The 26,321-nt window shown below is 55.2% G+C and overlaps 1 protein-coding gene across 4 annotated transcripts in view; it reads left to right on the forward strand.

The window, feature by feature from the left end:
* Positions 1–26,321, forward strand: part of ZNF609 (zinc finger protein 609) — a 120,082-nt gene that overhangs the window by 87,213 nt on the left and 6,548 nt on the right. For all 4 annotated transcript variants that reach the window (XM_077828332.1, XM_077828334.1, XM_077828333.1 and 1 more), the window contains 3 exons: positions 17,592–17,679; positions 18,978–21,327; positions 25,429–25,795. In XM_077828332.1, the coding sequence (XP_077684458.1) occupies positions 17,592–17,679; positions 18,978–21,327; positions 25,429–25,795 (2,805 nt within the window). The remainder of the gene's footprint in view (positions 1–17,591; positions 17,680–18,977; positions 21,328–25,428; positions 25,796–26,321) is intronic.

Genomic DNA, 26,321 nt, shown 5'->3' on the forward strand with positions numbered 1-26,321 from the left:
CCCCTCAACTGCCCCAAACTTATTTCCTGTCTGCCTGTAGGATTGTGACCCTCCCCCTAGAGTCCCAAAGTCAAGCTCCTGGTTCCTATTAGAGATGCAAAAGGTGAAATGGTTGTCTGGTTAACTAGTAAGCATTAGGTTTACCGTTAACCAACCTTAACCGTTGACCCCGGCAACCCCATGCCAGCTGGAGGGCCCCCAACCCCAGCCGTGCAGGGCTGGCCAGCTGGAGCAGCCCTGACTGCGCCAGGCCGGCCAGCCAGAGGGACCTCAGCCCCAGCCCCTGCCACACTGGGCTGGTTGCAGGGACCTTGGTTTACGGTTAACCAGCTAAACAATATAATTTTAATAACTTAACCAATTAACTTTTTTTTACCAATATTTACATTCCTAGTTCCTATAGAGGAGCAGGCATCTGTGCCAGCCCTATTGTCAGCCCCTCACTCGAGATGGACTCTTCATTCAGATCAGGGCCAAGCAGGGCTTGAAAAACCCACTCACCAGTGGCAAGTGGGAAGCCAAAGGCCATCAATTTCTGCCAAGTGTAAGCTTTCGTAGAAAAGAGAGAAATTAGGGATACTAGTAAAGAAAACCATTCTAGTGTGTCCTGATGGAGAGAGTTCCTGAGTCTGCAGACAGCGTCTCTGCTGCTTCTCAAAGCTTTCCCCAGGCTACAGCAGCATGAAGCTGACAAGACTGGTTAATCGGCTGCTGCTGTTGAGAGTCCTGTGAGGAACCATGAAACTGACAAATTGGATCTCCCAGTCTTGTGTCAGGAAAGCTGTGAGCAGAGGCAGCACTGGAGCTATTCACAGGGGAGGGGAATATAAAAAGAGTCTGGAAGCAGGGATAAGTAGGGAGACTACCAGCTTCACAGCAGCAGCCAGGAGGTTGAGCGAGATTAAACCACCCTGCCCCATGAATAGTTAAGAGGCTTTGGGGTGGAGAAGGGACAGATGAAAGCTCCTGAATTCTTCCAGGAATCAGAGGAGCGGAAGTTTATCAGACATCTGTTAGCAAGATGGACTACTTGAGCAGGATCCAAGGGCAGCAGCCTGGTAGGAATTTACCTGGTGTCTGGTAAAAGTGTTCAAGCCTGATTGCTACACACAGCTCTCAGAGACAGCTGCTGCAGCAGGCCGCCTGCTCCATACAGGAATTAGTTGAGGCATGGCGGCCACTTTCCACTGCACTAATTTCTAGTCCTCTCTGATTCAGGCTTAAACAACTCCGTTAGCCTCAGTGCCTGGTATTTCTTTTTCACCCCCCTTCTCTTCCATGCCTCTCCAGTCTGTGCAGTTCTGCAGCCTGTCTGCCTGTCCTTCCACATTATCCCTTTTTTGGCAAGTATTGTTTCAGATCTTGCCTTGGAGGCATTCTGCGATTCCTGCTGCTTCGCTATTTTTAGTCTGCAGTAATTCAATGAACTCGTGCAAAGATCCTTCTCAGCCTGGTTCCTGCTGTCAGGAGCGATGGCTTTGCTGCGAGGACTGTGTACCCGGTATTCAGGGCTCAAGTCCTGTTGTCTCCACTGGCCAGTCCCAGTCTTCGGTGCAGTGCTCCTGTCCTGTGTGTAACTAGCAGACTTAGTATAGGGAAGAGCTGACTCAAACCTCTTTGGATGAAGCTCTCCCTAAGAACACACCCACTCCACTTCTGTGTCCTTGCCCCTGCCCACAGTGAAAGGGTGTAGGGCAGGGGTGGGCAAACTCTTTGGCCTGAGGGTCACATCGGGGTTCCGAAACTGTATGGAGGGCTGGGTAGGGAAGGTTGTGCCTCCCCAAACAGCCTGTCCCCCACATCCTATCCACCCCCTCCCACTTCCTGCCCCCTGACTACCCCCCTCCCAGAACACCCGATCAATCCAACCCCCCCCTTCCTTGTCCCCTCCCAGGACCCCCCACACCCCTTATCGGCCCCCCTCCCCCTGGGACACTGACCCCTATCCATACCCCCGCCCCCTGACAGGCCCCTTGGGACTCCCACACCTATCCAACCTCCCCCTGCTCACTGTTCCATGACTGCTCCCTGGGACTCCCTTCCCCTTATCCAACCCCCTCCCCACCCCTTTACCATGCCTCTCAGATCAGCAGGGCGAGCTGAGGCTGTGGTGGATGGGGACAGCAGGGGAGGGGCTGAGGGCTAACCTCCCTGGCCGGGAGCTCAAGGGCCGGGTAGGACGGTCCCGCGGGCCATAGTTTGCCCACCTCTGGTATAGGGGCACTGCTTACAGCACTGCTGTAGGATTACGGCACACACCTTGCTTACGTGATGTGCGTGGCCAAGGCTTGCAAAATGCACCGCATGCCTCTCAAGTGACTGTTCCGTGACCCTAGATGTCCCATGTGGGTAGAGGGAGCTCTTGCTCCCTGCTGGTGGATTGGGCAGCACCTCTCTCTCTTCCCCTTTTTATTTGCTTGATTAATTTTTCTCCACCTCCCTCCCCTGCTCTGTGTTTGGTGTCTCCTCTTCAGTCCATCTGCGCTGATGCTGCCCCTAGCCCTGCCCAAGCAGGACTCTCCCTCGTTGGCAGTTCACTTCCCTGCTTGGGAAGTAGCAGTAGCACCTGTGCTTAACTCCCAGTAGCCACAGCAGGGGGCGGTGCTTTTACTGAATGTCTGAAGCTACAGTGCCTGGCTTAAAATATCAGCCCCACAGTTAGCTGATTGCAGGAAGTGCGTGATGTCAGCTACATGGCTCTGTTGCAGGGAGAGGGGTTTGTTGCAACATATGAACTGGTGTTTCCAGCTTCCTTGCGCTGTTCCCTGAGTGGGGTTGATAGATTTGTATGTGTGTGGGCTGTTTTATGCTGGATAAAGACTAGTCTAACTAGGCACAGGACAGAAAGCTAAGCAGTTAGTCTGGGGAGAGATGGCCTCTGCTGACGTCCAGTGAGTGATACTAAGGCTGTTTCAGGCACTTAAACCCGAGACAGAGGTGGAGAGAAGCTCCTAGCAGGATCACTGCAGGCTGCTTCTGTACTTGGGGGGACGCAGCCAGATGTCTTCTTCCCACAGCAGCTACAGACATCGTTTGCTCTGAGTTCACTCCAGTCTTCCTGAAGAAGCTGTCGTGAGTTCCCAGCACTGTACGCTTGTGGATTCTGACCCACGCCTTTCTCAAAGGAGTCTCAGGGCTTGTCTGCACTTGCAGCGCTGCAGCTGGGTTGCTGTAGCACTTCGTGAAGATGCTACCTACGCTGACGGGAGAGTCCTCCCGTCTGCATAGCACCGTCTACCCCCGGGATTAGGTCGATGCAGTTTGGAGTGTAGACTCCGCCTTAGTCCAGGCCCCAGTGTGAGACAGGGCCATGCTGTGCTCCCGTGGAATGAGAGATGGGTGGAAGGCCCTGACCTGGTGTGTGACAAGTCCCTGGCCAACTGGCTTTGCGTCAGACATGCCCATACTCAGTAATCACTCCAACATAGGCCTTCCTGCACGCTCGAAGCTCCCACCCACATGTTCATCTCTCCCAGTCCGAGCTGCTTGACATCCTATTGTGCCAACCAGGCAGAGGTAATTGGGGCTCATCCAGTCACATAACTTCCTCCTTCCTTTCCTGGGGACTGTGTCTGCAGCCTGCCACCGAACTGTCTGGGGGCTGTGTGCGTGAACTCGTGGCTGGAACAGACTTTCTGTAGCACCATGCAGCCCAAAGGATCACTGGCACTGGGCGGATGATACCCGCTTGCCTTGGCCACCTCTGGGAAGGACAACATTAGGCACACAACAATGGAAGGAGGAGGGGATGTTTTGGTTAGAGCAGCCTCCCCTTCCAAGGGAGGGCATTGCCTCTCCCTGTCCTGTGGAGTCAGGAGGCTGCTTTTAAGCACTTATGGAACTCCTGTATCAGCCCAGAAGGGTAAAAGTTGGTGTCAGCCCCTCCTAGAAGGTGACCCTGGGGTTCCAGGGGCTCGGAAGGTTTTACAACTGATGTTTAGACATTCAGCCTTCCCCTCCAACCAGCACTGGCAGACACAGCCATCATGCTGTAGGAGAGCGGGCCCCAGGAGCCCTCTGAAAGAGCTAGAAGGAAACAAATGCCTGGCAAAGCAAAGTAGGGCCTAGATCAGGCCACTGAATGGCCCTAGTTTACTGGAAACTTGGAAACTTTTGGCTTTGTTTCATCCTTATGATTTTAGCTTTGTGTGATGCAGCACTCTGCTCCCTGCTGTATGGCAGTGGTTGTACTTCCCGGGCCACTCAAGTCTGGGCGACCCCTCTTTGAGTGGCTGCTGCCCCTCCCTGCCTCTCTCGCCCGCCCTGGGAATGTGTTGTGTTAAATGCCTTTCATGGGAGCAGCTGTCTTGGCAGTTTCCCTAATTCTGTTAGGTGTGATTCCGATTTGCTGGAGCTATTAACAGATCTAATTATACTGGAAAGCAGTGCTCTGCTTGCTGCCTCATTAGCTGCTGGGTTTCCTTTCCCTCTTGCTTTAATTAACTTCACCTGGAGTGGAGTGCGCCAGCTGGGCAGAGCCTCCTGGCCCCACTTACCTGGATGTGATGGGCATGACCAAGCCAACTCCTGCAATTCCCCATCCCAGTGCCATGGCGACTTGCCGTGGAAACACCTCAGCCAATAGCAGCTTCATTTTGAGCCAAAACAAGCCATTGTCTGACATGCAAACCTTCATAGCAACGAGGCTCACCGCATGGCAACAGCAGCTGCTGCACAAAGGAGACTTAAGAGCTCTTTCCCCTGATCTGTTTGTTCTGAGGGGCAGGGTTGGGGCTGCTCAGGGAAGGATGTAGAGGGCATTGCCTTCTCCCTTGGCCCCCCATTTATTGCAGGTCGCAGTTCTGTTGATATTAGAATGGAGGTGGCTCCAGCAGTACACCTGGGACCCAGGTTTGAATCCGTGCTGCTGCTCTTCCGGGGGCTCTGATGGCAGGGCAGAGAGCTTTAGGGACCAGCAGCGCAGGCCGGTGCAGTCAGGAACACAGCTGCTTGCAGGGAGCTGTGAAAAGCTGCGGAACCCTTGCTCGGAGCAAATTGCAAGGATGTGTAAAAACATGTGTAGTTCTTCTGTACCCCCACCTCCTCTCTGCTCAGACACGCACCCTTCCCCCTCAGTACAGAACACGGCTCCTCCGAGCACCTTCCCACTCCTTGGTCTGACATGGCTGACCAGCCCCACTGGCTTCCCTTTCTCCACTGCATCAAACTAGTGTCTTGGAGCCTTCCAGGCTCAGCGTACTGCTGCCCCGCATCTCCTAGTATTGCCTCCTACCCACCCACTCTGCTAGTGATGGCAGCCTCAACTTATCCCCTCCCCCAGTTGTCTGTCTCTGTGCTTTCTTGCCTGTTGCATCCTATGCATGGCACACCTCTCTGAGCTGGCCTGGATTCCATTCCCCTCACTTAGATCCCCCTGGGAGACCTGCTTCTGCAGTGCCTACAAGGTACCAGCTGGCTCCATCACATGTCTCACCTGGCCAGCTCCTGTCTGTGGAGAGAGGGGCCAAGAGGGGCACACAACTGGTGTGGGAGACCGAGGAGAGGGAAAATGAGCTGAGAGTTGTGCAGCAAGGCTTGGTAATTGTGAACACAAACTAGCCATGTGCCTGTCCTCACCTTCCCCCGTATCACACCATCTGTGTGGTGGGCCTACCCTCAGCCTTGCTCTGTTTTTTGGTTTTGGGAGCTTTGCAGGGCCTGGGAGCATCTCCCTCTGTGTTTGGAAAGTGGCGAGCATGGAGTGGGAGCTGCTGCATTCGAGGCCCCATTCTAATCCCGCGGTCCAGCAGAGATGCAGCACTTGCTCTCTGAGGAGCTGTGCTGTCCGAAGGGGAGATGGATCAAGGCAGGGGAAATGAAGCACAGAGCTGGGGGAGGGACTTCTCGAGAGTCACCCAGCCAGTGAGGAACAGAACCCAGGAGTCCAGGTCCCCTCTGTTAACTGCTAAGCATTGGATTACATTTACTGGGTATCTTACAGGGAGATTCGTGGCCCTAAACTGTTGCCCTGTGCTCCTTAAGCTGTTGTCCCGTGCTTTTCCAGTGAGCTTGCCAGGCTGGGGACTCAGCTAAGCCACGCTGGGTTCCTCTCTGCTCCCACCTAGATTGGGTCGGCTGCTGTGGGACGGGAGCTGACACAGCCATTTGGAGCCTGCTGGGCTGCATCATGCTGCTGCTCTCTGCCCTGCCTGCAGGGCTGCTGGTTCTCGCTGTGGGTGGCAATGGAGGTGGCTTCAGGCACAGTGCTCTGAATGGGTAAATCCCTTCCTCAGGATGGAGCAGTTCAGCCTCGCCCCTGGCAGGGATGAGTGGCTTGTTTGTCCTTCCTCTAGCCCCGACTTGTCCTCACCATGGCTGTCTGCACTAGGCAGGCGTGTGGCTGAGCCGAGTGCTCCTTGAAGTGAGGTTCAATCCCACCTTCTGAACTGGTGCTTGGCATGCACTGACCGGATTCCAGCACTGACTCAGCTGCACAGGGCACACATGCCCTTCGCCAGCGGTGGTGAGATGGAGCTCCCAAGGGTTGGGCACCAGAGAACAGCCTGTGCAGGCAGCTCCTCAGCAGGGAAGCTGACTTCTGAGCCCCCTGGCCCCATGATGACTAGCTGCAGGGGTCGGTAAGGGGTTTCCCTGCAGAAGGGAGGCTCTTGCAACCTTTCAGATCTGCCTGGTATTAAAGGCCTGATTTGTGGGCTTGAAGAATGGCAGAGGGACATGGGAGACCTCTTGCCTGGGCAGGCATGTGTGGAGAAAGGGACTCCTTTCCAGGAGGTTCCACGGGGATCAGAGCTTGGCCCAATGCTGTTTAACATCTTTATCAGTGACCTGGAAAAAACCCGGAGATCATCACTGATAAAGTTTGTGTGTGACCTACACATTGGGGGAGTGGTAAATAATGAAGTGACTAGTCACTGAGTGACCTGGATCGTTTGCTAACCAGGGCGCAGGCAAACCATATGCATCTCAGTACAACATCTGGGACACAGACTGACTGGATGGGGACTCTGTCCTGGGAAGCAGGGACTCTGAAAAAGATCTGGGGGAAAAAGATCCCACTGAACATGAGCTCCCAATGTGACCAGCGTTGATATCCCAGCAAAGGGGCCCAGTGAGGACCTGGTCTAAGCTGTCTCTCCAGGCAGGTGAGGGGCTAGAAGGGCTCTAGAGGGGTGGATTTGAACTTGGGTTTTCTTGAGACCCACTGAAGAAATAACCGCAGAGCGCCTCCCCTCAGTGGGCTTGAGAAGCGGCTCTCTAGAGAGGCTAATGGATGCAGTAGCACAGGATGCCTGGACAGCTTTCTCTGGAAGGTTTTACAGCCCTTCCTAAGCTTGCGGTGACTGTACTGTGGGGCCAGGGTCATCTGTGTTTGTGTGTGTGAAATAGTGAGGGTTGGTTTGGGTTACGTGGCTTTCCGGAGAATCACGAGATTGGTCTTTTCTGGGTCAACTGGTGACAAATCGAGTACTTGCTTCACTCTGTATTGATCTTACTTAGAAGTCCCCCTCCATCCTCTGACGCAGAGAAGGGGTGTGTCATGGTGACTAGAACCAAGCTGGCCTGGCCCCTAAGTCTCGCTGCCTCAGACCAAATTCCTCGGGAGGGTGTCTTTAGCCTGTGTACCTGCATATCCCTTGGTCCTGGAGTTCAGGGGAAGTCCTGGGGGTGGAGGCTCCTACAAGCACACAGGACTGATGCTGCTGGTTTCTCCTTTTCACTTCCCATTCAGACACTTCCATGGCCTGAGACTTGGAGCAAAACTGGAAATAAGAGAAGCCAAGTAGCTAGCCCCTGAATGAACATGAACCCAGGGCCCACTCCCTCTGGTCCTGGCCCAGCAAGCTATCAAAGCCATGGGCCCATTCAGACAGTTACTGTTTGCAAGTTGTAAAATGATGGCTATGCTAAGTGAGAGCCGTCCCCCAGGGGCTGATCCATCACTGTCATCTCACACCCAGAAATCTGCAACCCCAGGCCCAGACTCAGGTGACCAGAGATCAATTCTGCTCTTAAAGATCATTGCAGGCAAATGGAACAATTTTCCAGGCGGGCATTGAGGCAAATTCAGCTGTCAGCGCTCGTCTCGCTGGGTGCTGGAGCCCAGCTCTAATTAGCAAGCTTTCTTCTAGGATTATAAACTAAGCCGCTGCCTCTCTTAATCTACACTGCCTCCCCTGACCAACCAAGCGGGGAGAGGGCTCTGCACCTGGCTTGTTAAATGCAGGCCATGCTGGTGGGGCCCCTGCATATAGATCCCAGGAGGAAAAGACAAGTGGTGCCAGCTTCCACCTTGCCAAATGGGCAGCAGCTGTGTGCTGTAGGTGTTCTCTCCATCTCTCCTCTCTCCCTGACTCACCCCCGGCCTCCTCCACTCACCTATCATCTCACCCCATCCTCTGCCCTCACTTCCCACCAGGCCCTGCCCCTACACCTTCTGCCCCATCTCTGTCTCCTCTCCAGTTGCTTGAGTCAGGCCCATCTCTACTGCACACAGGATGTCACTCACTCTAAGGCCCTTCAATTGCTTAATTCTGCCCTGTAAACTCCCTGTCCCTCTGTGCTCAGCAAGGACATGGGCATTGCCTTGATCTCTCTGAGCTGCTGTCATGGTTACAGGAATAGCTGTGTCTCTGCTCTGTTCTGGTCTCCCTGAACGCACCCTTGGGCGTTTGGCCTCTATCCCAGACCTGTCTGAGTCTCTGGTTCTGCCGCTCACGCCAGGACCTGACTGCACACCCTGCAGGCCCAGTGGAGTTTGGGCACCTCTGACTAGTGATGGTGGCCGACAACCTGCTGAAAACAAAGGAGTTTTATTTGCTAGGTTGTAGCAAAGCATCAGAGAGAGAGAGAAAACAAACACCCAAGGATTTTAAAACAACTGCCAGCCAACTTGCATATTTAACCATGTCTAATCTGCTTTCCCCACAAGATATGGGAGATTGGCTACAGGAACAGAATCAAGCCAGTGTGCATTGCTGTCACAAGTCCACATCCCCTGGCTTTTTGGGTCTCTGCCTGGTTCTCTCTCTGGCCCATCTCGCTCAAAATTTGGGGGCCAGCCAGGCTCGAGCCATGATGGCTATGCGCCCGGTCAGTCTCAGTGAGTACGGGCCTCCTCTCCCTTTCCTTGGGTGGGCAGGCTTTGCTCCTGTCAGCCCCCTTGGGTGACAGAACCGTTCCCATGTGATACAGACAGACCACCCCCTCTCCCCCCCCGCCCCGTGCTGCCGACCGATCCAGGGGCAACATTCGTTCATTACCAGAGAGCACCCGCATTGTCACAGCTGCTCTGTATGCTTCTAGCTAGCAGGTGTCCTGCCTCCTGCACAGGGTGTCTGTGTTACAAGGGGCTGTTGGCAGCTGTGGAGCTGGCGGCATAGCTGCCCCTAGCTGGGCAGGAGGCTGCACTGAGGTACCCTCCAGAGCAGGTTGCTCAGACTCCGATGCCGGGACCACATTGGCAGCTGGCCTGAAGCCCAAGCACACTTTTGCACCTCCAGCCACCTTGTGTAAGTGGCCCTAACTGTATTGGTCGGTATCTCCCCCGCTAGCTGCCTAGCTGCTGCTTGTTGGCTGAGTTCAGGGCAGTGAAGCTAAAACAGGGCCAAGAGAGAACAAAGGGTGAGCTCTGCAGGCAGCACTCCTAGATCTGCACTCTGATCCTTGGCACAAGTACAGGCCTCATCAGGCCATGCTCTGGGCACCCTGGGTGGAGGGTGAGAGCCCAGCCCTGTGTCTGTCATGCTGCCAGCACCGGCTTTAAACCAGCCTTGCCTGAGACATACCAGTGCTGGGGGGGGCCCACAGTGTGAGTACTTGGCTTTTCCTGCCATGCGGGCACCATGCCCCATGGAACATGAGTTCTGCTGTTTCGATGGCCAGAGGCTCTCTCGAGTGTATGTGCGGGTTGCCTGGGAAACCTCTGACGTCATTGCTAATAAATCCCAGCCGGTGCAGGTTGGGAATGTAACAGACGAATCGCAGGAGTGCTCTATTTTTGTTCCATAACTTAATGGAAGTTCCAGGAGGTCCAGTTTGCTGGGTTTGGCAGCCCCGCGCTATCTCCCTCCCTGGGGAGCAGGTGCCGCTGGAGCTGCTGCCTGGCCCCGGGGAGCATGATGTCATGGTACACAGGCACTTGTGTCAGAGAAGGTGGATGCAAAACATAGCTCAGCAGAAAACATGAGGCACTTCCTTCAGGGCTGAAATGTAGCCTGCCTTTGGGCTGGAGCGGGGCCTGGGTACGCAGCACCGAGCCCCCACCATGGTGATTTCATTTGTGCAGGTTGTTTCTCCTGTGCTGCAGGTGTGCATGGGTGGAAGGATGCAAACTGCCGACAGCCCCTCTTTATCAGGTCGCGAACCAAAAGTGGTCATGAGATGCTTCACAGAAGTGCCCCCCCCCGACAGGGGCAGATTGGGCCTGGGGGGTCCGAGCACAGGACTGGGAGTCAGGAAGAGACTGTAAATCTCCTAGCTCTGCCACTGCCTCATTGGGTGAGCGTCAGCATTTCACTGCCCCTCTCAGTACCTCCGTTTCCCAGCGGCAGATTGGAGATAACTTGCTGTTTGAGGTCTGGGGAAGATGCAGGAGAAATGCCCAGTGTTGTTACACCACTTGGAGCTGCCATTTACACTTTTTCTTGCAGACTTGCCTTGTTCTGCTGCTTTTGTCTCCCACCAGGGAGAAGCTTGCCCTAGAATCAATGCCTTATTTTCTAAGCAGATCCTAGACAGGGGTCTGTCCATTTCCCTTTGTTCTGGCGTTTCATTCTCCTGACAGACACAACCTTCCCCTCCCCTCCCCTCTCCTGGCACCAGCATTAGCACTTAGCATCTGGGAACCCCAGCTCTGTAAGCTCTGAACACTTTAAGCAAGATGGCTTTGGCTGGTGGTGTTCATTCCAGGGAGTGGTTCTGTGACCTCAGGAAGAGGCGAACAGGTGTCAAATAGATGCCTGTGAAAGCAGGAGCATCCCCTGTAATTTAAGCGTGATGCAGCCATCCCTGTGATGCTAAAGAAGAGCAGCTTGGAGGACAGCTGCCACTGAATGTAGACTCCGACTCAGTGACCACACAGCCTTTACCTTCTGTTCCCTGCCTGGCCTCATGGGCTTCTTGTCCTGGAGTCCACAGAAAAGCACTGATCTGGAGTAAAGAGGAGGCAGAGTCATGAATTGGAACCCACTTGAGATGCTGTCAGCCTGACTTGACATTTGAGGTCTCTGCCTCCTGGAGCATGAGGGAGGCTGGGTCGAAGTGGGGAAGGGGATGCAGCCGCTTCCGAGGGCAGGGAGCCAAGGGGCCGTGCCCAGGTGTGTGGCGGGGAGGCGCTGACTGCACAAGCATGTGCAGTGACTGCTCTGCACCCAGCCTAGGCCCGGGGAGCCTCTTGTGCGGAGACGGGGGGTGCAGTGACGGGTGTGCCGTGGGGGAAAGGAGAGCAGTGTGACACTTCCTCTCTCTCTGCTGCCGTTCTCTGGCAAACAGCTGGGAGGGCTTTGGGTTACCACAGACGCCTTTTCACCTGCGCTCCCCAACCGCTGAGCAGGAGGCGAGCACGTACAGACTAGTCAGCAGCCAGGTTCGCTGTTCCTGTGACCTGCCCTATGTCCTTGTCTGCAGCGGGATTGGGGCGGGGAATGCTGTGGCTGGCCTTATTCCACTCACAAATCGGCTCAGGTGTAGCTTACGCCCCCTATGTAGGGGAGGGCCTAGGAAACCAAAGCAACATCTCTGTGGGTTCATTTTCCTTGCAGCTGTGGCCAGGCCTCCATCTGTATGGGTGAACAAATGGCTTCCCTGAAACGCAGTGTGAGACTGTCCCCGTCTCCTGCAGAGACTGAGCCCTTGCCCGCTTGATCATCAATGAAGGCTCCTAGGGCTCACTGCTACACCTGTTCACAAGGGGCCGGCAGCTCTCCCACTGCATGGGCGGGGCACCTTCAGAGCTATGAGGAGGGAGCTCTGCTCCTCTGGCCCAGTCATCCCCAGGGAGAGCCACTTGAATGTCATGAGGCTCTCCGATGACTCTGGCCTCAGCCTGAAGCAGCGCTACAGATGGCTCTAGTTCACACTAAAGAGGGTGTGGTCCAGGGTGTGGAACGACTCTGAGGAGCGGGGCAGACAGGACAAAGAGAGAGGGCAGCATAGTGGGCGGGGGGGCAAGGGGGGGGGGCAGGGAGCAGCAGCCAGCAGCCCTGTGTGACTGGAGTAGGGCGAGATGACGCCATGAGGACCAGTCAGGCAGCGAGATTCTGAGAACGGGGTGGACAAATCAAAGGGGAGAGCCAGGCAGGGCCCCAGGGCAGGGTGAAATTGGAGCCCTTGGGGTGGAGGGGGAGAGGCCTGCGTGAGCCACCCAGAGCAGAATAGCTCCGTTCCCCAAGGCCAGTGTCATGTCCAGGGCAGGTCCACACTTCCTGCCTGCATGGTCGTGTGCGTCACTGTCTCTCTCCATTGCATGGACAGGGCTCCACTGTGCCATCAGTGCATGAGCAGGGAACTGTGCTGGTCTCTGGGGGGGCGCTAGAGGGGGTTCCCACCCCCTGCACGCACTACCTTTGGAGTGGCCGTGCTGGCTCCACAGCTGGCCCTGGCCGCCCGCCCTTGGAGCAGAGGAACAAGCTGGAGACCTGTAGCCAGTTTCTCCTGTTGTCAGGGCAAGGTAATGTCCTGACACCCCCTGCCCAAGTCAGGATGTGTGCTGGGGAAGGGGACTTGTTGCTCTCTGCAGGCTGCGGGAGGGAACTGCCACTCAGTCTCTGCTCCACAAGGCCTGTGCTCTCCCCAGCAGACCTTCCTCTGCTCCTTCCTACCCCATTCAGGAGGAGGGGGCCTCTGAGCCCAGAGTCTGATCAGTGGAAGGAGCACTTACTCCCCGAGTAGGGACTGCAGTGCTGGGCTGGCCTCGTTCTGCTGCTTTCCCGGGGCATTGCCCTGAACCTACCCACCATGTCCAGGAGCCAGTGGGGGGAGGTCTCAGTTCTGTAACCCCCCCTCAAGCACCGTTCCTCCTGCACCAGTGTGCAGGGAGCACTGTTCTGGCACTCGTGGCCTGGGCCCCTGCATTGGCTTCCCCCTGAGCTGCTCTTATTGGGCTGATTCTCCCCTCCCACCCAACTGGGCCCACTCCAGGCACTCTGGAGGGGACAGGAGGTGGTCTGGAATTCCCACACCCCACTGGCATGTTCCCACTCCTGTCTCCCTTAGAAACACCAACAAACACCTCAGAGCTCCTGTGAGCCCCAGCATCCCCCTGGGGTGGGCTGCCGGGGAATGGCTCCCCGGCTGCTCTTGCCCTCATCCCATGGTGGATGGTGGCATGTGGGGTTGCATCATAGAAGAATCATAGAATATCAAGGTTGGAAGGGACCTCAGGAGGTCATCTAGTCCAACCCCTGCTCAAAGCAGGACCAATCCCCAATTTTTGCCCCAGATCCCTAAATGGCCCCCTCAAGGATTGAACTCACAACCCTGGGTTTAGCAGGCCAATGCTCAAACCACTGAGCTATCCTGCCTTTGCTGAGCCTTGCTTTGCCTGAGCAGCCCGTCTTCATGGAGGATTACGCTGGAGACGTTAACGCCCAGGAGAGGGCAATTGAGAGCTGTGATGGCTGGGGGCACGTGAGTCCCAAACTGCCAACTGCAATCAGACTGCCCCATGGGGCCCCAGGGACACTGCCCTCATTATCTGCTGGCTCGAGGGAACCTAACGAAGTAACCTCAGTGACGCTTTGCCATGGCGCTGTGCTGTGAGTTAGTGTGGAAGGCAGGGCGGGATTGATGGCACTGGTTCAGCATGCACGCTGAGCTCTCGTGCCATGGGGCCTATGGATTGGATGCTGCTAACGAGTCATCCCTGGGGTTTACATTGTCCCAGCTGGTTGCCACTGGAGGAGTAGGGTAAGTTTTGTGCAGCTGGGTGCAGTGGATTAAATGTAGGGCAGTGTGTGTGATAAGGGTTAATGGTAGCCCTCTGAGAGGGTGCCTTTGTGGAGGGAAAAGGGGCGGTTGCAGCCGCTGCTGAGGGCTCTGGCTTGCTTCAGCTCTCATCTCTCCCCTGTGATCATGGCAGCGGGAAAGCTGCCAGAATGTCCTTCCTAATCCACACACCAGCCAGCGCAGGGATGTGAGGAGCCCCTGGCGTCTTGTCACACAATTAACTTCTGACGTTCCACAGGAGAGCGGAGCAGGAAGCCAGTGCTTAGGCCGTAAGGGGCATGTTTTCTTCAAAGAGCTCTTGAGCTGGCGTGTGCTGAATGCCGGCTCCTCCTTAGGGACCTGTTGGGGTGGGAGGCGGAGAGTAGCTGATCCTGGCTCAGAGGGGCGTTCAGTTCCCTGGCTGATGAGAGGAGAGCTGGAAGGCTGTAGTGAGCACACCCTTGAATTCCAGACCAGCAAAAGGAGATCCCTGTAACTGTGACAGTGCTAGAGGTCATTCCCCCGCAGCCCTACCTCCAGCTGCCTCCACTTCTCTAAAGACACTTCCGGTGTCACGAAGGGCTCGTTAACATGGCATCGGGAGCTTGTCACGCGGGCCCCGAGGGGGCTGAAAGCAGGACTCCCTATGAGTCTCCCCACATGCTGATTGTGGTAAAGGGGATGCCTATGGGATTTAGGCCCCAAGCTCTGTGCCTGGGCTCTGTCCTTCCTCCTGTGCTTAGGGGTCACAGATCCAGGCAGCCATGCTGAGGCTCTCTGCCCACAGAGGGGCAAGGGGTTGAAATCATGCATATAAGGCAGGGACACTGAAGTGTTTCTTGGCGTAACCCTGTAACAATGAACAGGTTAGGGGCCAGTGAGCGGCTGAAAATGGTGGTTCTAATCTCCATCCTTGGGCCACTAGCCCAAGACTTTGATAATGAACATGGGCTTCCCAAGTGTGGTTCCCCACTTACACACTTTACTCTTGCGTTTGGCCGCGGGGCTGGGAAACTCAGCTGGGCAGTTTCACTCCCTCTTTCTAATCAGTTTCACTGCGTGACTCTCAGACCTCACCAGGGTGGCTTTGAACATTGAGGGACCCCCTAATACCCCTCCTTTTCCATCGAGTATGGATCCCTCTTCCATTGAGCAGGATGGGCAAGGTAGAGTGGTTTTAGGCCTCATGTGGAGAACCCCTGTATTAGCGCTGTGCTGTTCGTTGTCTAGTTTATAGGCTTTTCCCTGGCTCACGTCCTTCTAGTATCAGAGTGCCTCAGTGGCTAACCAGCACACCCTGGCAGTTCTCCTGGAAGGTGGGGAGGTCCCTATTCCGTTTGCTGGGTGATGGTCAGAGGTGTCATGCAGGAATTGATGGCAGAACTGGTCACTGAACTCGGAAGTTGAATCCCTTATGCAGATCTTTCCTCCACCTGCTGCTGCTTGCGTTGCCAGCGTGATGTGGGAAAGGTTTGAAAGAAAACTAAAAAATGGCTTTTCCTATTGCACCTCCAACCCTGGAGCCCTTTCTGTTCCTGGGCTCGGACTTTAGCTCTTTCCTTTCCCAGCTAAAATAAAGCCTGTATTTTGTGTCTCAGCTATGTGAATGTCCCTTGATTCACATAGTATTTCTCAGCTGTCTACCGGCACATTACAGCAAGGGAAATACGGACCAAGATTTATAAATGTGCTCCAGGCACAGCTGTTCAGGACTCGCCAAGCTCCATTCATCTTCTGATACTGTGTGGCTATATATCTAGCTGCATTCATGTGCCCTTGTAAATGAGATTTCTATCTCCCAAGTTCTACCTTGTGCAGATAAATGCGCTCCGTTCAATGGACTCTGCTCCTGTTCAAATTAGTTATGCAGTAATCGGAGCAGGCCATTGCTGGGAGGAAATATCCACTTGAGTTCTCTCTGCTAATGGCCCCAGATTATGTAGTGTAATTGCTTTCTTATAGAGGGACTTGCAGCCCGCTGGCCACAAGAGACCTGAGAAGGTGGGATAGCTGGAGTGGACTCCAGGCTGGGAGTGAAGCTAGCTGCCCTAATGCAGCATGCGGGGAGAGACTGGAAGGTGACTGAGCGGAGTGCTGGCAATCTGCAGCAAAGGCTGGGCAGCTACAGCATCCCACAGTATTTCCTTCTCCTGCTGGCTCTGCACTGCCTTCTATTAGGGTGACCAGATGTCCCGATTTTGTACGGAAAGTCCCAATATTTGGGGTTTTGTCTCATATAGGCGCCAATTACCCCCTCCCCTCCGCCCATCCTGATTTTTCACACTTGCTATCTGGTCACCCTACCTTGTACAGCCCCTTTTAGCCAAGGGAGGCTGAGCACTTTCCAGTGCTTAAGCCTCCCCATCACCCTCTGAAGTAGGTATCTCCATTTTATAGCTGGAGAGTCCCTCTGGAGCTGGGGCCAGGCAGCCCAGAGGTACAGGACTGTCACCCAGTGGGGACCTCCCTGCCTTGGCTGCCTTTGGAACAGAAGGGCTCATGAAAACCTTCTGTGGCCAGTGTGGTCACACTGTGCCCATGTGATGGGCTCGGTCCAGCCAGCACTGCTGACCTGGCCTGGTTTAGGGGCAGCCCATGGCACACAATGAACTGCAGCTAAGGATGGGAAGCTGACCCTCCGCTGAATTTGGTGGCAGAGCATGATACCTAGTGGCCAGAAGACTGCGTTCACCAGCTGTTCACAATATCCCACTTCCTTTCACTCCTTCAACCATTCACACGGTGGCGCCAGCCCCGAGAGAGCAACAACCAGGAGACGTTTAAAAATAACAAACGTTGGGTCTTCCTCTTTGCCTTCTGGTGTCTAAGCTATTAGGGGGTCACTTCCTATCTTTGCTCCCCTGCCACAGGGCTAGTCTGCTGAGATTCTTGTGTATTCCCATGTCTCCGGGAGCTGGGACTTTCAGAAGCACCCTGTATATAGTGGGAGTTGTGCTAAGATGGTGTGTGCCTGTCTAGCGCTGTACCCCTTGGGCTGCACAATGGTGGCACCAACCTGCTGACGGCTCTGGTGTGGTTTGTCGGGTGTGGGGAGGAGGAGTCAGTGTGTTCCTAGTTGTGGGGCCTTGAGGGGGGGCCAGTAGGCTCAGGAGCTGCACTGCACTCCTGTGTCACCCCCACACTCATGCTGAGCCAATTGCTTCTCTGGGCTCTGCTCCCTCCCCAGGATGAGACCCTGCTCATTTTGTGTATATCTCCTGCCCCACCTCCCTATGGGGTCTCACCCCTTTGGTGGGGTCGCCTCCTCCCTGAGTCGTCAGCTCTGCTCTCAGCCACCTGCGGCCCCTAGGCTTTGCCATCACAGCTCCAGGGCAGGGCGGGAAGTGGGTGGGCCCTTGAGCTAACTTCACTGGTGGTGCAGCTGAGGCCCCTCTCCAGCAGGCCACCTGCTCCCCTCCCTGCTCTCTGCTGTTGAAAAGCCTGGGGTGGGCCCAAGCACCAAGGCGAGTGCCCCGTTGGACGCCTTGCCCACTGCACTGCTGCCAAGCAGCCTTGGAGCAGCAGGGCACTCACTGGTCATGGCTGTGGGCGGGGCAGAGCTGGGCCCTGGCTCTGTGTTGATCCCAGCTCCCACCCAAAGCGCAGCCAGGCCCGTGGTGGTTGTGGAGCTGTTTGCCCCGGACCCCGCAGCGTGTAACCCCGGTTCCCAGTGGTGCTGAGGGTGACCCTGTCTCCTTGCCTTACAGGTATGTTGGTGGTTAACGTGACCTGGAGGAACAAGACATATGTGGGTACGCTGCTGGATTGCACGCAGCATGACTGGGCGCCCCCCAGGTAAGCGTTCGGGAGGCTCAGAGGCCGGTCCAGGGCCTCTCAACTGTAGAGTGTCCTCGCATCTCTCTGGGCTCCCCAGAAGGGCTCTGGAGCTGCAGTGTGCATGGGTCTCCATCCCAGCCTGTCTGCAGGGCCTTCAGGCAGACAGACAGTGAGCGTGGGCCAGGACTTCTCCTTTCAGCTGGCCCCACCTCTGCCACCATTTCGGGGACAAGAACAGAGGCTTCCTCTTCTGTCTCTGGACCACTGAAGCTAGGGTTGGCTCAAGCCATTCAACCTGTTCCTGAGGGGCCCTGTCCCCCGGCAGGCAGAGCTGGGCACTGGGGAGGCCCCTCCATCACGCACGTGGGGTGGTCTGACCCCCCCCTTGGAAGTGCTCTGTGAGTAGCAGCAACACAGCTCTGCTAGCCATTTTGGGGAAAGCTCAGAGGCCCGCTCTGGGGGTTGCTTTTCCCCCTGTAGTCCCACTGGGTTTCAGGGGGAGACAGGGTGGTAGGTAAGTGACATACATGCCCAATGTTTCTCAGCAGGGAGGCTGGGAACCAAGGGTTTCCCCAAGTGCCCGGGCCCTCACTCACTGCCTGGCCTCCCTGCCCTGGACTTTCAGCCCTGATGGCCTGAGTGGAGGAGCTGGGGATAGACAGCCCTGTGTGTGAGGGCCGGGGACCGTCTGTCAGAAGAGGGGTCACTGGCTCAGCTATACCAGGCCAGGAGTGTGTCCCTCCCCTCCTGGCCTGGCTGGGACGGGCAGTGCTAAGCCAGGCATCATTCTTAGAGCATCTCCTGTCACTCACCAGTGCCCATGTTGCCTTGGGCTTGGGGGTGGGCCTCAGAGTCAGCTGTGTCTGACTGTCCTCGATGGGGGTCAGTAAATGGGGGAGCCCTTCCATTCCCCTACCTGGTTTCCTTCCTGTTCCATTGCTCCCTTTCTGAGCCAAGTGATTGTCTGGTGTCACATGGGCCAGGTATCTCCACTCCCCCGGGGCTGGCTCCCAAGCTGTCCTTGCTGGTGCTGGTTGCACTGCAGACCCCAAGGGTGGGAGCCGGCAGCCCGTTGACCTGTGTGTGGTTGTTGCCCCCATCTCAGCTCCCCCCGCCCATGTACTGTAAGCCTCCTTTGCAGGGAGCACAGGGCACTGTGGGGTACAGGGGGAGCCTCCAGGGCGACTGCGCTGAGCAGAGACCGAGCTCCTGACACAGGATGCCCCCCGCTCTGGTCACGGCACTGGTGTGTTCTTGTGTGCTGTCCTGCATGCCGAGCTCCGGCTGGTCCTGCCCGTGTGTTGTTTCCTCCCCAGGTTCTGCGACTCTCCCACCAGTGACCTGGAGATGCGGAACGGCCGGGGCAGAGGCAAGCGCATGCGCCCGAACAGCAACACGCCGGTGAACGAGGCGGCCGCTGCCTCGGACAGCAAAGGGACCAGCAACAGTAGCAAGACACGGGCGGGGGCCAGCAGCAAAGGGCGCCGAGGGAGCCAGACCTCCTCGGATCACCGCCCCCCACCCGGTGGCACTGCCGAGGATGTGAAAGCCAGCCCCTCGTCAGTGACCAAGCGGAAAAGCAAGCCCCTTTCTGACATGGAGCTCAACTCGAGCTCGGAGGACTCCAAGGGCAGCAAGCGCATCCGCACCAACTCGATGGGCTCGGCAGCTGCGCCCCCAGCCGGGGTCAAGGTAGAACCTGTGGGCCTGGACAGGAACTGCCCCTCCCCCATCCTCATCGACTGCCCTCACCCCAATTGTAACAAGAAGTACAAGCACATTAACGGGCTGAAGTACCACCAGGCCCACGCACACACGGACGACGACAGCAAGCCGGAGGCGGACGGGGACAGCGAGTGCGGCGAGGAGCCTCCCCTTCACACCGACGTCGGCAGCTGCAACGGCTCCCAAAAGGGCTCCCTCTCGCCGGCCCGATCGGCCACGCCCAAGGTGCGGCTGCTGGAGCCTCACAGCCCCTCCCCGTCCAGCAAGTTCAGCACCAAGGCCCCCTGCAAGAAGAAGCTGGGCGGAGAAGGTGACGTGGACCCCGGAGCCCTGTCCAACGACGGCTCCGAAGATGGCCCCTCGATGGCGGACGAGACAAGCAACGATGGCTTTGAGTCGCTAGAGAAGAGATGCCTTGACAAGGAGAAGTGCAAGAAGCCAGCTGGTGCTAAGCCAGACAAGCTCCCTTCCAAAAGCTTAAAGTCCGCCAGACCCATTGCTCCTGCTATTCCCCCACAGCAGATCTACACCTTCCAGACGGCCACCTTCACCGCAGCCAGCCCTGGCTCTTCTGCCGCCTTGACTGCCACCGTAGTCCAGGCCATGCCCAGCAGCCCCCAGCTCAAGCCCATCCAGCCAAAGCCCACGGTCATGGGGGAGCCCTTCACGGTCAACCCCGCCCTGACTCCTTCCAAGGACAAGAAGAAGAAGGACAAGAAGAAGAAGGAATCCAAAGAGGTCGAAAACCCCCTGACTCCTGGAAAAGTCTGCCGAGTGGAGGAGGGCAAAAGTCCCTTCCGAGGGGAATCTGGGGAGCTCGGGACCAAAGGGGAGGGCCTCCTGAATGGTTCGTCTGACCCGCACCAGAGCCGGCTCGCCAGCATCAAGGCTGAGGCAGATAAGATCTACAGTTTCACGGACAACGCGCCGAGCCCGTCCATTGGGGGCGCCAGCAGGCTGGAGAATGCTGCTGCCACCGCCCCAGCTCAGCCCATGACCCCGCTGCACGTGGTTACCCAGAACGGGGCAGAGGCGGGCTCAGTGAAAACCAACAGCCCGGCCTATTCGGACATCTCGGATGCGGGGGAGGATGGGGAGGGCAAGCTGGAGAGCATGAAAGCCAAGGACCCTGAGCAGCTGGGCAAGGAAGGCGCAAAGAAAGCGCTTTTCCCTCCCCAGGCGCAGAGCAAGGACTCCCCCTACTACCAAGGCTTTGAAGCGTACTATTCCCCGGGCTACCCCCAGTCAAGCCCTGGGCCCATGAACCCCAGCAGCCAAGCTGCCGTGGAGAGCCAGCCCTTGAAGATGAAGAAGGACGAGGAGCAAGAGAGCCCGGAGGTGAAGGTGAAGAGCGAAGGCTGCGAGGAGAAGAAGGTGGAGCTCAGCAGCTCCAGCCAGCAGCCCTCGGTCATCCAGCAGCGCCCCAACATGTACATGCAGTCCCTCTACTACAACCAGTACGCCTACGTGCCCCCCTACGGCTACAGCGAGCAAGGCTACCATGCCCACCTGCTGAGCACCAGCCCGGCCTACCGGCAACAGTACGAGGAGCAGCAGAAGCAAAGGCAGAGCCTGGAGCAGCAGCAGCCCCGTGGGCTGGAGAAGAAAGCAGAGCTGGGCCTGAAGGAGAGGGAGGCAGCCCTCAAGGAGGACTGGAAGCAGAAGCCGTCCGTCCCTCCCACGCTCACAAAAGCCCCTAGCCTTACGGACCTGGTGAAATCGGGGCTGAGCAAGGCCAAGGAGCCGGGGGCTGCTGACATGGCCAAGTCAGTGATCATCCCTAAGCTGGAGGACTCCTCCAAGGTCCCCAGCCAGGTGGCCGAGGGACTCAAGGTGAAGCTGGCCGAGGCCAGCCACCTGGGGAAGGAGACGGCAGAGTCGAAAGCGGGCGCGGAGTGCGGCAGGCAGGCAGAGGTGGACCCCGTCCTGTGGTACAGACAGGTAAACGCTGCCACCTGGGGACACACTGAGGGCAGCAAGATGCTGGCAGGGGGTGGAGTGATGGGCAGAGGGGTTAGGGCACGGATGGCCAGGGCAGTGCTTCCGTTCCATATCCTCCATACCACGGCCCCTCCCTGCAGCAGCTTGTCTCTCAGGCGAGGAAGGAAGGGAGCTCATCACAATGCAGTGGGGGGCAGCTGCCTGACTGGGGCCCCTCCCCTGCCAGGCCATGGGGGCCGTATCTCCCCTCTCCCTGGCTTTCAGGCTGTTTGGTGGGGTTGAACCTCCTCTGCCACTTGCCTCCCCTGCTGGAAAGGGTAGGATCTGATGAGAACCAGTCAAATGAAAGTCCCATTCAATTACATCATGTAATGGCAGGCAGCTAAAAAGTAAGGTGTGCTTATATACAAATGTGCTTATATACAGCTGCTAGAAGTCTAAACTATAAGATGGGTGAACTAGAGTGTCTCATATTAAATGGGGATATTGATATAATAGGCATCGCATAAACTTGGTGGATTGAGGATAATCAATGGGACACAGTAACACCAGGGCACAAGATATATTGGAAGGACAGAACAGGTCGTGCTGGTGGGGGAGTGGCACTATATATGAAAGAAAACGCAGAGTCAAATGAAGTAAAAATCTGAAATGAACCAAACTGTACCATAGAATCTCTATGGATAGTAATTTCATGCTTGAATAATAAGAATATAGCAAAAGGGATATGTTACCGACCACCTGACCAGGGTGGTGATAGTGACTATGAAATGCTCAGGGAGATTAGAGAGGCTATAAAATCAAAAAACTCAATAATCATGGGGGATTTCAACTATCCTCATATTGACTGGGTACATGTCACCTCAGGACAGGATGCAGAGATAAAATTTCTTGACACCTTAAATGACTGCTTCTTGGAGCAGCTAGTCCTTGAACCCACAAGAGGAGAGGCAGTTCTTGATTTAGTCATAAGTGAAGCACAGGATCCGGTCCAAGAGGTGAATATAGCTGGACAGCTTGGTAATAGTGACCATAAAATAATTAAATTTAACATCCCTGTGGGGGGGAAAACACCACAGTGGCCCAGCACTGTAGCATTTAATTCAGAAAGGGGAACTACACAAAAATGAGGAAGTTAGTGAAACAGAAATTAAAAGGTCCAGTGACCAGAGTGAAATCCCTGCAAGCTGCATGGAAACTTTTTAAAGACCCCATAATAGAGGCTCAACTTAAATGTATACCCCAAATTAAAAAGCATAGTAAAAGAACCAAAAAAGTGCCATTGTGGCTAAGCTACAAAGTAAAAGAAGCAGTGAGAGGCAAAAAGGCAGCCTTTAAAAAGTGGAAAGTAAATCCTAGTGAGGAAAATAGAAAGGAGCATAAACTCTGGCAAATGAAGTGTAAAAATATAATTAGGAAGGCCAAAAAGAATTTGAAGAACAGCTAGCCAAAGACTCAAAAAGTAACAGCAAAAATGTTTTTAAGTATATCAGAAGCAAGAAGCCTGCTAAATAACCAGTGGGGCCACTGGACGATCAAGATCTAAAGGAGCACTCAAGGACGATAAGGGCATTGCAGAGAAACTAAATGAATTCTCTTTGCATTGATCTTCGCAGCTGAGGATGTGAAGGAGATTACCACACCTGAGCCTTTATTTTTAGGTAACAAAACTGAGGAACTGTCCCAGATTGAAGTGCCAATAGAGAAGGTTTTGGAACAAATTGATAAATTAAACAGAGATAAGTCACCAGGACCAGATGGTATTCACCCAAGAGTTCTGAAGGAACTCAAATGTGAAATTACCGAACTGCTCACTTTGGTATATAACCTATCACTTAAATCAGTATCTGTACCAGATGATTGGAGGATAGCTAATGTGACAGTAATTTTTAAAAAATGGCTCCAGAGGTGACCCCGGCAGTTACAGGCCAGTAAGCCTAACTTCAGTACTGGGCAAATTGATTGAAACTACAGTAAAGAACAACGTGGTTTTTGTAAGGGGAAATCATACCTCACCAATCTACTAAAATTCTTTGAGGGGGTCAACAAGCATGTGGACAAGGGTGATCCAGTAGAAATAGTGTACTTATATTTTCAGAAGCTTTTGACAAGGTCCCTCACCAAAGGCTCTTAAGCAAAATAAGCTGTCATGGGATAAGAGGGAAGGTCCTCTCGCCAATCAGTAGCTGGTTAAAAGACAGGAAATGAAGGGTAGGAATACCTGGTTAGTTTTCACAATGGAGAGAGTTAAATAGGGGTGTCCCACAGGGCTCTGTATTGGGGCAAGGGCTGTCAACATATTCATAAATGATCTGGAAAAAGGGGTAAATAGTGAGGTGGCAAAATTTGGAGATGATACAAAACTACTCAAGATAGTTAAGTCCAAAACGGATTGCAAAGAGTTACAAAGGGATCTCACAAAACTGGGTACTGGGCAAGAAAATGGCACATGAAATTCAATGTTGATAAATGCAAAGTAATGCACATTGGAAAACATAATCCCAATTCTACATATAAAATGATGGGGTCTAAATTAGCTGTTACCACTCAAGAAAGAGATCTTGGAGTCATTGTGGATAGTTCTCTGAAAACATCCATTCAATATGCAGCGGCAGTCAAAAAAGCAAACAGAATGTTGCGAATCATTAGGAAAAAGGGGTAGATAATAAGACAGAAAATATCATATGGCTTCTATATAAATCCATGGTACACCCACACCTTGAATATTGCATGCAGATGTGGTCACCCCATCTCAAAAAAGATATATTGAAATTGGAAAAGGTTCAGAAAGGGGCAACAAAAATGATTAGGGGCATAGAACAGCTTCCATATGAGGAGAGATTAACAAGACTGGAACTCTTCAGCTTGGAAAAGAGATAACTAAAGGGGAATATAATATAGGTTTATAATAGCATGACTGGTGTGGAGGAAGTAAATAAGGAAGTGTTATTTACTCCTCCTCATAACACAAGAACTAGGGGTCACCAAATGAAATTAATGGGCAGCAGGTTTAAAACAAACTAAAGGAAATATTTCTTCACACAACACACAGTCAACCTGTGGAACTCTTTGCCAGAGGATGTTGTAAAGGCCAAGACTGTAACAGTTCTCAAAAAAGAACTAGATAAGTTTACAGAAGATAGGTCCATCAATGGCTATTAGCCAGGATGGGCAGGGATGGTGTCCCTAGCCTCTGTTTGCCAGAAGCTGGGAATTGGCGATGGGATGGATCACTGGATGATTACCTGTTCTGTTCACTCCTTCTGGGGCACCTGGCATTGGCCACTGTCAGAAGACAGGATACTGGGCTAGATGGACTTTCGTCTGACCCTGTATGGCCGTTCTTATGTTCACTCCCCTCTGATTTGAATTGTTGCCACAAGCTTGGTCCCAACTGGATTTACATCGGAAAAGCAGCTGGCCAAGGACCATGGGAACTGCTAGCTGGGTCAGCAAAGCAAACCTGTGCGGTCCCTGAGGATGGGCTGGGGGCCACGGGTGCCAACAGACTAGTGCCAGGGCAGGAACGGCCGGGTCCCCTGCGGGGCTGCATGCTACGCTGGCCACCTGAGCCCCAAAGGGCTGGTGAGGTCGGAATTGGGACATGGGACTGGAGAGAAGCCGTCAGAGTCATCTGCCCTCTGGGGGAGACGGACAAGGCTGGTGGGGCTTTCTCCTTCCACGCCCACTCTCCACTCCCCTCTTCTGCCTCACCTTCTGTTCCCTTGCCCTTTAAGGCTCCTATCACTTTTCAGGCCAGCAGGCACCGGACATGTTGTCGGGGGAGAGCATTGGATGCCCACCCTCTGTGGTGGGTCAGTGGCTCTTGAAGTGAGAGGGAGCTGTGGGTGCCCTTGGTGCCAGGCCTGTCATTTTGCTGATGGTAGTGTGAGTGGCAAAGCGCTTTGCTGGGAGTGGGGGGAGACACTGGCTCGGAGAGGCCACAGCCACCTTCCCTAGTCACCGTCTGGCCCGCAGCCTGCGGTGCCCGTTGCCGTCTGGCTCACCCGGGGGAGCAGCATGGTGGCGAATGCCGGGGCCACGGCCGCACGGTGCAGCGCTGGGATGCAGTGACTCTGACGAGCTCTTTGGTTGACGCAGGAAGCGGAGCCCAGGATGTGGACCTATGTTTATCCTGCCAAGTACTCGGAGCTCAAGAGCGAGGACGAGAGGTGGAAAGAGGAGAGGGACAGGAAGTTGAAGGAAGAAAGGAGCCGAAGCAAAGAGGCCGGCCCTAAGGAGGATGGGAAGGAGAGCACAAGCTCTGAATGCAAACTGACGTCCCCCGAGGAGTCCCGCATGGTGGGGAAAGACCCCAGACCCAGCGTCCACGTCCCCGTGTCTTCGCCCCTCACCCAGCATCAGTCCTACATCCCCTACATGCACGGCTACTCCTACAGCCAGTCGTACGACCCCAACCACCCCAGCTACCGGGGCATGCCAACAGTCATGATGCAGAACTACCCAGGTATGGGCACAGCTGCTGTGCTGGGGGCTACCGGCTGGCCCCAGGCCCAGCCAGAGGAGTAGATTAGGCAGCAGGCCTGGGAGAGCTCACCCCATGGGGGAGGCTTGCGTCTCCTCTCCTGCCCTGGGCGTGTGTCTCGGGGCCTGAGTCAACCATTGAGGGGCTGGGTGCAGCGAGCTGAGTGCAGTCCCACCACAATAAACCAGCCACCACAGCCTCAGACTGGTGCCTCTGGGAGGTCCCCAACGGCTGAGCTTGGCAGGGGTCCCGACAGCTGCTGCTCCCCGTGCGCAGGAACAGACCGGCAGCTCAGGGCAGGGCGGGAAGAGGCGGATTGCATCTGGCTGGAATGGCTGCAGAAGTGAATGCTGGCGCAGGACGGGCTTCGGCCCTTCTCCAGGGAGCCCTTGGCCCAGCCCCAGTAGCAGGGTGGCAGAGTGATGGTGCAGCAGCCCTCGGTAGCACCGCCTGTGCTGCAGGGCAGGGGCTGCAGGCTGGTGCTCCAGCTGTCAGCCGGCCGGCTAGC

The sequence above is a fragment of the Eretmochelys imbricata genome, chromosome 10 (assembly GCF_965152235.1).
Source record: "Eretmochelys imbricata isolate rEreImb1 chromosome 10, rEreImb1.hap1, whole genome shotgun sequence".
NCBI classification, from domain to species: Eukaryota; Metazoa; Chordata; order Testudines; family Cheloniidae; genus Eretmochelys; species Eretmochelys imbricata.